General features: G+C 36.8%; 1 protein-coding gene across 2 annotated transcripts; it reads right to left on the reverse strand.

Moving 5' to 3' along the window:
• Positions 1-320: 320 nt before the first annotated feature.
• Positions 321-3,279, reverse strand: LOC113296785 (scarecrow-like protein 14). Of its 2 annotated transcripts, none has more exons than XM_026545124.1 (2): positions 3,134-3,279; positions 321-2,871 (listed from the first exon to the last, which is right to left on the reverse strand). In XM_026545124.1, exon 2 carries the CDS (start codon positions 2,839-2,841, stop codon positions 796-798), a length of 2,046 nt encoding a protein of 681 aa, XP_026400909.1. In that variant the 5' UTR covers positions 2,842-2,871; positions 3,134-3,279; the 3' UTR covers positions 321-795. The 2 variants fall into 2 exon arrangements, with proteins under 2 accessions (XP_026400909.1, XP_026400908.1); XM_026545123.1 differs by having other exon boundaries at positions 3,069-3,279.
• Positions 3,280-11,123: the final 7,844 nt, after the last annotated feature.

Below are 11,123 nucleotides of genomic sequence, written 5' to 3' on the forward strand. Positions count from 1 at the left end.
AGTAAACTGGTATCCCCCGTTCCATACCAGTTGTCATCCGCGGGTCCATGGAATCGTGCCATTATTGACCAAACACCATATTAGTGAATGAAGTTAATGGGGCAACCAGGGTTCCATCTGGAATGTTTACGTCTTGAATGAAATGGCTCTGAAGATATGGGAGCTGTTGCTTCTTCCCACGGCCTTGCAAGATATGAGGTAGACACGGGCTGGGTGGAGCTGGACCTTGAGAAAAAGGACGCTGCAAATAATAAAAGCAATACAATAGAAATACATACTTATCGAATTAATTTGGTCACTCTTAAAAACAAGCTACATTATTCCAAAGTGTTAATTTTATAACTTAATAATTTCCAAGCACATACACACAACAGTGCTTTCATGATGCACTTTGTCAACATTACAAATGATTATCAGGGATACTAAAACGGTGATCAACTGATCATGAACATGAAATTCCAAACTCTTGCAATCATTTGCAGAAGCAGTAGCATTACTTCCTTCACGAGTATCTGGATGAGGGAAACAACCCTTGCATCTCTTCGTTTTACACTACTATGGAATTGTACCAAACATTCTCTGCAGCACTTGGATACAACATTACCTTCATGAGTACTGACTGGAAGAGTGCAACTTTTATTGCATCTATATGTTGTATACAGCTGGTATGATTGCACTATACATTCTTTGCAGCACTCAAATGGACAACAACCTTTAAATGGTGGTTTTGAACAGTGTAAATAGACCAGTAGTTACAGAATTACTAGAGGATGTGAGTTAGAAAACTAAAAAGTCTTACAATGGCCTCCAAGAAGATATGGCAAAGATGATTCTTCCCTTCCATCCTAGCAGCAACCATCGGCTATCTTCATCTATAACAAAATCCTTGTGGTAGTATAATCTTGCTTGCTCTTTCGCCTTCTTCATGATATCTGTGTTCAGTGGCAGGTGCATGAATCCAGCCTTTATGTTCCTCGACTGCCATTGCTTAAAAGTTTCTGGCCTCTCAACCCTCTCTGATCCCTCGCATGCTATGATGTTGAAAGCCTCCTTTCCAAGGAAATTTCTCTCAATGAGTATCCTTTCAGGATTTTCATGGGGGACAATTGTTTCGAGCGCATCAAACATAGAAGAAAAGTGAAAGAGAGCTTCCCGGAACCGTGTAACAAAGAATGGAGAATTGTAGGTACCATTCACAATCCCGTGGACGAAAATTCTGGGATTCATCTTCCTTATCAGATTCAGAACAGCATCCCTTGGACTGTCCAATATCACACTCTCATCAAGTAAGTTCCTAGCTCGATACATACAGTTGGCGACAAGAAGTTCATCTTTATTAATCTTGAGATCCTCCAGTTGAATGGTTTCCCATCTCTGAGCAATGCCATGGTACTCGAATGGAACATTGAGTTCTTTGGCATAATCTCTTAAACGGCGACCTGTTTCTTCGACCCTTTCAGCTGGACGGAATCCAGGTCGGGGTAATTCTATCCCCGTAATCCGAAGTTTAGGTGGGCCACCTTTTCGCTTCGAGAGTTGTCGGATAAGGCAAGGCCACTGGAGACCATAAAGGATGCCGAAATCTATAACGTGGAGAGCAGTAGCATTTTCAGCCAGATGACCAATTGTTTGGTTAGCAAAGAGATTTGAAATCTTCTGGAAGGGGAGTGCAACCATAAAGAGCTGATAAGCTTTTAACAAATCAGCAGCTGATGGTGTCTTGTGCGGGAGAGTTGAGTAAATCTGGCTCCCGGATCCAGCCAAACGTGCCTCGAGACCATAAGCAAAGCAATGAGCTAACCTTTGTGAACCATCTCCATAAGGGGAAGAATGCTGTCTAATCTGCTTCAACAATTCACTAGCAGTCGTACCATCACCAGCAGCAACAGCTTGTGCACAACGAATGAGTAGGGTCTGTAGATCCACCAGGTCCCTTTTGCCGGCATGTTTCTTACTACGGGACCTTCCACCATTTTGGTGCGAGTTCTTGCTAGTTTCAATTTTCAAGGATTCACGGAGAACTGAATTCGCCTTCTCCCCATTTTCTCCGTTACAAAGCAGTACCATATCAAACATTGCTGTCTGTACTGCTGCCAATTGCTTATTACTCTGCCCTTCTAACTCTATATCTTCCCTGTGCACATTTTTCTTTTTTCTCAACCCATACGATGAAATCTGCCGCACATCCTTGTCCAACTCAACGACTACATCACCGGCTTCACCGCCTTCTTTTTTACTCTCACCGTAAAAAAAACCATTACGCTCCAGGTTAATGATAAGGTTATTATCATCTGGAAGAAATTTATTTGCTTCCTCCACACCTTTTCTGAACTGCCAAATGGATTCACTCTCTGAGTGCACATCTGGAACCCGAACCTTACCCACCCCTGACTCCACTAGTCCTTGTGCAGCAGAATTGAAACTGTTTGAAAGGTTGTAAGACAATTGATGAGCCGCCTGAAAAGTACAATCACTGGGAACACTTTGGGTATTGTTAGCCAAAGATTCATATGCACCAAACTCACCACTCCAACTAGTTTCAGCTGCATTCTCACTACCACTGTAATGAGTAAAATTCTCAATTTGAATTTCAGGGTTGCTATCAGGAGAAGAAGTGGGGTATTCCTCGCCGAGGATTTCATAAAATGATTTTTCTGCAATTTGAAGAGCTGGTGAGTCTTCTTGGAAGAGAAAATTCGTCTCTTCATTGCTCTCTTCCATGAGCATCTGATTGATGTACTTGAGAACCGCATCAGGAAAATTAATCTCATCCACTTGGCTTACATTTGGAGACGATGTATCAATACCACTACAATCATTATAATTATGATTCTGATCCATGAACTCCGACAGAAGATTAGAAATTCTTCCCTAAAATTCAGTCAGAACACTGAGCACAATCAAATCCTAACAACAACCTTTTTACTCATAGATTCAACAAATTGAAAAACATAATATAAAATTCACTCACACATATACAGTACTCAACAAATAAAACCGAGCAATCTGAGGTCAAAGTTTAATCTAAAAGATACTTTAAAATTCCTAAAGCAGTGATAGTAGTTTACCGAGCATTAGTTGTTGCAGTAGGTGGTGATGAAAATTGAAGATGATAAAAGAGAGAAAAGCGTACCTCTAGACCCTAGAAAAGCATACTGTTATTGTCATTCAGAAGCTTTGATTTCTCTCGTTTAAGAAGAAGAAGGCTGCTTCTCTTTCAGAATATCAAAGGAGGGAAAGTAACATACAGGTGTATCAGGTCTGCTTCTCTTTCTTAGAAGCCACATTTTTTCTAAAGCAGGATTTGACTGTATTTCCACTTCGGCGAGTACGAAGGAAGACTAGCTTTTTGTTTGACCCGGGCCCGGATAAAAATCAACGGACCAAGCTTGCAGAGGGTCACGTATCACTAGTCGTTAAAATAACAGCACTGCTTTTCCATCCGGGGAAACAAAAACATTCGAGGTCGAGGGTAGACAAAAATATGAGTCCAAATCAAATCTAATCTCACGCGTCACTCCACCCAGTGGTTCGTGACATTTTGGTAGGATTTCACCGTTTTTAAATGAGTCCTATTGAGGCTTGAAATCCAAATAGTTTTGGTTTTTTTTTTTTTTTGTCATGAAATAGCAAATCCAATAACCCCTTATCCTATTATTTTATTGATGCCTAAAATACTTGAGTGATTGAGTAAACTAATTATGATTAGTGTACGGATTTGGATTATAATCATTGCACTAATTTTACGAAAATCAAAAACTTTTTTTCTCATTTTTTTTAATTAAGATGACTCTGAGGATTTTTTTCAACTTTTTTGAAAATCAACCACCTAACATGATAGACCATATCTAAATTACTCAGGATAACCTTATATTTGGAGGATTTTGTTGATTCAAATCGGAAAATATCCATTAAAAATCTGTTGTTGTTTTTTTTGCAATTTCAGCTGGAAAAAACATGAGATCCCAACTACAACTGACACTTTTTCGGCTGAGCAATGACGAACTTCCAGCCGAAAATGTTGTTTACGGCTGGGATAATTTGTCGACCCAACCGTAGAACGCAAAAACGGTTGGGAATTGTTGGTGTTCCAAGCCGTATTTGTTATTTACGGCGGGAAAATAAAGAACTCCCAGTCGAAATTGTTTTTCTGATTTTTTCTGGTTTTCGGAACTAGAACCGTAAGTGTTGTTACGGATGGGAAAACCTAGTCGTAATTGGTTTTGGAAACCAAAAAAAATAAGAAAAATAATTTCGGTTTGAAAAACCTAGCGGAAACATATACTTTCGGCTAGGAATCTAAGAAGTCCCGGTCGTAACATCTTCAAAAGCTATTTTTTTTTACCTGAAATTCATCGAATCGGATTTTTTAACCATATTAAGGGAAAAATAAATGATGAGTTTTCTTGGGTTTTTTACTTTTCATGATGAAATTATGATCATCATCTTTATCGTGATCTATGAATGAGAAGGATAATGAGAAGATAATAGTTTTGGGTTTTCTTTATGATCATCATCCTCATCATGATGAAATTATGATCACCATCTTCATCGTGATTTATGAATGAGAAGAGATGGATGAGGAAAATATAATATATATATATATATATATATATATATATATATATATATATATATATATCATCTTCTTCGTGGTGAAATCGTGATCATCGTCTTCATCTTGATTTGTCAATGAGAAGAGAAGAAGGAGAAGATAAGAATATAGATTTAGGATTTTTTTTCTTTTTTGATGAATAGTGAAATTTAGGTAAGAATATATTCCTTGAGGTCCCCCTATCCATCTTTTGGCTACACATAGAATTTTAAGCCCCCAAAATCCTATTGGGTTGAAGCCCCAATAATAGGATTCTTTTAAATGGATTCACAGTTTTTTTAAATAGATTGTTTCTATTTCTAGGGTTAAAGATTATTTCTACTTAACGGTCTAGATTTGAACTTATATTTTAATCTACCTCTGGTTATTATCTTAGAGAAATTTCTAAAAGAAATTTGGTGAATCGTTTTTAAGAAAGTAAGCAATACCAATATTTGGCACCCTATACCAATGTTTAAGTTTGTCCATACAGATTGCCTACGAAAAAGTTGGTGGTGTATTTTGGTACCCCCGTGTTTTCACAAAGATATTCCTTGATACTCAAGATGAGATCCCAAACCGAAATGTTGGAGAATCTTTTTGAGATTTTCGAATATATATGTTTTGTTTTACCAGAAAGCAAAACATATCTCTGGAAAGATATATTAGTTAAGTGCTAGAAAATATTGAGTTGCCAGGAGAGATTGAGTTGTCCACGAGAGATTCCGGTTGTACAGTGTAATATTGGTTGGAATTAGACGAAACCGAATCCAGGTGCTTATTGCATATCTTGAGAATTGAAAATGCGGGGGTACCAAAATACAACACCAACTTTTTCTTAGGCAACTTGTATGGACTAAACTCAAATACAATTCCGAGAGTTCAACTTTATGAATATCAATCAGGAATTATATGTAAAGCTTATATCTCTTTCTCTCACAATCAGTATGTAAATAGAGACTAGTCCGTGAACCTGATTATACCATGAAAGTTCTTGGACGATTCCAAAGATCAATATCCAAGAATCAATCAAGTCATATCTAACAATTACGATGGACTTATCTACTTGAATTGATTTTAACGCGCAACCTATGATATTTCAATTATAAAGATAAACGATATAATGCGGAAAAGAAATAACACAGACACAAGAAATTTTGTTAACGAGGAAACCGCAAATGCAGAAAAACCCCGGGACCTAGTCCAGATTTGAACACCAAACTGTATTAAGCCGCTACAGATACTAGCCTACTATCAATACTTGAATGGAATGTAGTTGAGACTGAATCTACCGTTCAGTTACATTCGTGCTACTTACGCCTCTTGAATACCAGCAGGAATCTGCGCAATTGATTCCCTTAGCTGGCGTCCTTTACATCTTAAGAGTTGCTTCAACTCAATTGAAGACTTTAAACCAATCTGCCTCCCAGAGATAAGCCTATATGTGATTTACGTTCTGATCAAAGATCAAGGTGAGGTAGGAAATCGATTGCAATAGACAAAGTCTACAAACCTCAAAATCCGGTCTTATGACCCCCGAAGAGCAACCTAGATTATTATTCACCTCACAAGTAGATACTTTTGGAATCACAAAGTCTGAGACGAATAAACTTTCTGATTTCTATCTATCTTGTTTGTTGGAGCTAAAGTCTCAACAATCGAAACAAGATCAGGATAAACGAACTATCAAGATAAAGATAGTCGGACCTGGCTTCAAGAACCCCTAGGTGAAGTATTTTTAGTCTCTAAACCTAAAAAGGTGTAAAGGAGCAGAAGACTCTAGTTTACAACTAGGACAAACAAAAATAGTGTTAGGGATTCAAAAATCCATGTTGTTTGAAGTTCTCCTTATATAGACTTTCAAGATCAAGGTTGCTTTAGATTTAAGATAAGGTAGTTTTGGAATCAAGCAATCAATAATCACCGTTAGATGAAAAACTTGACTTAAGATTAACATAGCAGAATATACAGTCCCATAACCGAACCGTGTACAATGACATGTTCATGAAAGGTTAACTGAAACTATTCAATCGAATAATAAGCTTAACCATTTTCATATAACACTTTAAGACTTTAATCTTGAGTTACGAATGTGATCAAACATGTCTAGATAATGTTAATAGAGAGTTGTTCAAATATCGATTATCTCATAGAAATAATTCTGATGTATCTGAAAATATTCGACAGGGTAAGTATGTGTACTGTATACCCTGTTCGTGAGTATTTCTGTCATGGTACGTGTACCGGGTATGTATACCCTTAAGACAAAAACGAGTTCCGGAATCCGCAAATATTTTATGGATTTCATACTGGGTATGTGTACCTTTTCGGTTTTGAAACCAACAGTTCTTTTTCGGTTTGCATATTAGGTATGCGTACCTTCCTGGTTCACGAGCCAACAGAATTTTTATGGTATGGATACCGGGTATGCGTACCAAAAAGTCGTTGCCGAACTATACCTACGCCGGTATGTGTACTGGGTACATGTACTGCGGCTCTGGACTTATAACAGTTCACCCAGTATGTGAACCGGTATGCATATTGTCTTGTATTAAATCGATTTGAAACAACCCCGAATAACATCAATAACACCGAACAATCATTATACACGGTTCCTAACTGAACATACGTGTATAGTCTTCTATTGTAGTTTGAAGACCTAAAATGTTTGCTTGATTCTCAAGTTATCTTAGCTTGATTTCTAAGCTAACCTTGATCTTTAAAAACTATAAATATAGCATCTCTATCAACTGGGAAAATTAATCCCTGACATTTTGTGTCCTAGTTGATTCTAGAACCGTCTTCTATTGACCTTTTAGGTCCACAACTAAAAGACTTTGATTTTGGGATTCGTGAATCCAGGTCCGACTATCTTTACCTTGATAGTTTGTGAATCATGATCTTGATTTTTTGTTATCGAGGTTTTCATAATATCTTTCAGGCAAGACATATAATAATTGTAAAGTTCTCTTCGTCTCAGACTTTGTGATTCCTCAAGATAGATATCTAAAGACTGATCTATAGAAGATTGTTCTTAAAGGTGGTTAAGAATCTAGGCTGCTCTTTGGGAGTCGTAAGTTCCATATTTGTGAGGTTTGCTAGATTTGTCTATCGCAAACAAATTTTCGCACCTTGATCTTTGATCTGAACGGAAATCAAATAGGCTTATCTGTTAGAGGCAGATTGGTACCAAAAGTCTTCACTTTGGCTGAAGAATTTCTTAAGTTGTAAAGGACGTAAGCTAAGGGAATCAAGTGCGTAGAACCTTGTGAGGTTCAAGAGACGTAAAGAGCGTGCCTGTAACTAAATCGTTTGGAGGGAGGGTTCGGTCTCAACTACATTCCAGTCTGAAGTCTGATAGTAGGATAATGTCTGTAGCGGCTTAATACAGTGTGGTGTTCAATATCTAAACGAGGTCCCGGGTTTCTCCGCGATTGTGGTTTCCTAGTTAACAAAATTTCTGGTGTCTTGTGTTTTTTCTTTTCCGCAATATATTGTTTATCTTTATAATTGGATTTACATAGGTTTGTACGTATTCAATCTAAGTAGATACGTCCGCTTAATTGTAATTGATTAGGAGACTACTTTCTTGTAGAATTCAGATCTTGAAAGATAGATAACAAGTTTAATCGCTTGGCTAAATTCTGATTGAATTATTTTGATACGACTAGATTGATCTTGGATATTGATTTTTGAGATCGTCCAAATACTTTGCTTAACAATCAGTTTCACGGACCTTGTATCTATATACATACTGATTGAGTAGAGGTTGAGGTTGAGATATTAACTTTATATACATATTGTCAAGGATCATTAAGTTGGTCTACTTGCAATTGTATTAAGTTTTTTTTATACAGGTTGACGAACGAAAAAGTTGAGTGCATTTGGTATCCCTGCATTTTCAATTTTTTTATCATATTTCATAATATACCATGTTAGTGAGTATGCCATGTGAGAAAAGAAGAAGATTTTTTATCTCTGGCATATTGACCTTATAATGAAGAAACACTTATTTGGCACATATATCGGTTAAACACTTTTGTGGTGCAAAACGGAAAATCACGACATGTGAGTGTTACCACGTAATTTCTACATTTGAAATGATCCTAACAACTCTTAATCCCAGTAGATCTTACTTAGTTTCGAAAATAATGACAGTTGGGCCATGGACTGAATTCTAAGTCCACAAAATACTAGCCTCTGTTGATATTCTTTCCAGAAAAGTGACTAGATACATATTGTATCTACAAGGTAAGTTGAACATGTCTACCAAACAAAACAAGTACACATTCAAACCTAAAGATATAAATGAATCTGGTTGGTTATTAGTTCATATACACTGTATACACCTAATTATCCTTAAAGGTTGGATGAATCAGCTGGTTATCTACAAATACATTTATATTAGAGGGCGGATCGGGGGATAGGCTTGGACGGGCAATTTTTTACATCATTTCAAGGCCGTAGATTTAAGCATCTACGAACGATCGAGATGATCATAAAAAAATACCAAACCACCAGCATTAATTAATAGGATTTGGTTTTTGTACAAACCTCTCACTATTGTTTCACTACAAAAATAATGATTTTTAACTCCCAACCAAAAGAAAAGTTTGTCTTTTGTTCTCACTTTCCTTACATAAATCTGGAAAAAAAAACTCAGACACTATAATGAGATTGAAAAAGCGGGGGTCTAACAACCACATCCAATATTTCGTTTCGGCAATCTGCATGGACTAACTCTAATATAATTCAAAGAGAATCAACTAGACAGTCAGACTCAATCAAGGAAAATATATCCAAATAATAAGAGAAATAACTTGGATGGTACCAAAGACCAATATCCAAGCGTCAATCAATTTCAATAAACAACCAAAGGTTGGACTCACCAATTGATTGAACTACGCACAACTTGTGATATTTCAATTATATAGAAAATATAATGCGGAAAAGAAATAACACATACACCAGAAGTTTTGTTAACGAGGAAACCGCAAATGCAGAAAAACCTCGGGATCTAGTCCAGATTTGAACACCACAATGTATTAAGACGCTACAAACTCTAGCCTACTACAAGTTAACTTCAGACTGGAATTTAGTTGAGCTCTAACCAATCTCACACTGATTAAGGTACTGTCGCGTTCATTACGCCTCTAAATCCCAGAAGGACTCTATGCACTTGATTCCCTTAGCTGATCTCACCCACAACAAAGAGTTTCTATAAACCAAAGTCGAAGACTTGATAAACAAATTTGCCTCACACATAAAAGTATATTGAATAGATAAATCTATCTCCCACAGAAATACCTACGAGTTTTTGTTCCGTCTTTTGATAAATTAAGGTGAACAGGAACCAAATGATACACCGGACTTATATTTCCGAAGAACAGACTAGTAATATCAATCACCTCACAATAATCTTAATCGTATGGTAGCGGAACAAGATATTGTGGAATCACAAAGAATGAGACGAAGATCTTTGTGATTACTTATTATCTTACCTATCGGAGATTAAATCTCGAGCAAATCTTAGAGAAGATAGCACTCAATGTGATAGAACAAAGTAAGATCAGAACACGCAACTACAGAGAAAATAGTTAGTTCTGGCTTCAGAATCCCAATGAAGTCTTTAAGTCGTTAACCTATAATGGTTTTAGGAAAAACCTAGGTTAAAGGAAAATCAACTCTAGTCGCAACTAGTATGACACAGGAGGTGTGGGGATTAGGTTTCCCAGTTGCTAGAGTTCTCCCTTACATAGTCTTCAAATCAGGGTTTGCAGTCAATGCTACCTTGGTGACAAAACATTCAATATTCACCGTTAGATGAAAACCCGATTAGAGTCAAGCTAATATCTTTCAACCGTTAGATTGACTTAGCTTGTTATACATAAATGAAATGTGCCTTCATTTAGATATATATAACCCTACTTAAACATGTACACTTGGTTGGATCAACAATAGTTAACCGAAGTTAGCCATATGAACACTTTCATATCAACCTTGTTCATCTTTATCACAATAGTTCAAATGACTCAAATGAAACTAGTTATAGAGTTGTTCAATTGTTTATATTCTCATAGAAGTATACAAGAAACAATTGAAGCAAAATCGGTTTTGATTCACTCGAATCGATTCATGAAAATTATAGCCACCCTTTGTAAAGATTGCATTCCTTATTATATAAATGTAGTTGTGCATGAGTATGTAAACATACATAAGCGATTTTAGAACTTAACCCACTCAGGTATGCAAACGGGTACGCATACCTAAGTTCCTGGAGTTGGTTTTGTTCGTCAGTATGCAAACGGGTACGCATAGTGTCGTTCATGACCGAACTCAGTTGAATTAGTACGCATACGGGTATGCATACTAAATTTCCGGATTTGGAATACACATGCAACAGTTAGCATACAAGTACGCATACTGTGTTATATCCAATCAAAGGTTAATTGTTCTAAACTCCCGTTTCAATTATTGAAACATTCTTGGAAGACGAGAATAGCTGTCTCATACAAACTATTAGCTTCAA

The sequence above is a fragment of the Papaver somniferum genome, chromosome 7 (genome assembly GCF_003573695.1).
Source record: "Papaver somniferum cultivar HN1 chromosome 7, ASM357369v1, whole genome shotgun sequence".
Taxonomy (NCBI): domain Eukaryota; kingdom Viridiplantae; phylum Streptophyta; class Magnoliopsida; order Ranunculales; family Papaveraceae; genus Papaver; species Papaver somniferum.

Coding starts and splice junctions, on each gene's coding strand:
- LOC113296785 (XM_026545124.1), bottom strand. CDS start 2,841: ATGGATCAGAATCATAATTATAATGATTGTAGTGGTATTGATACATCG.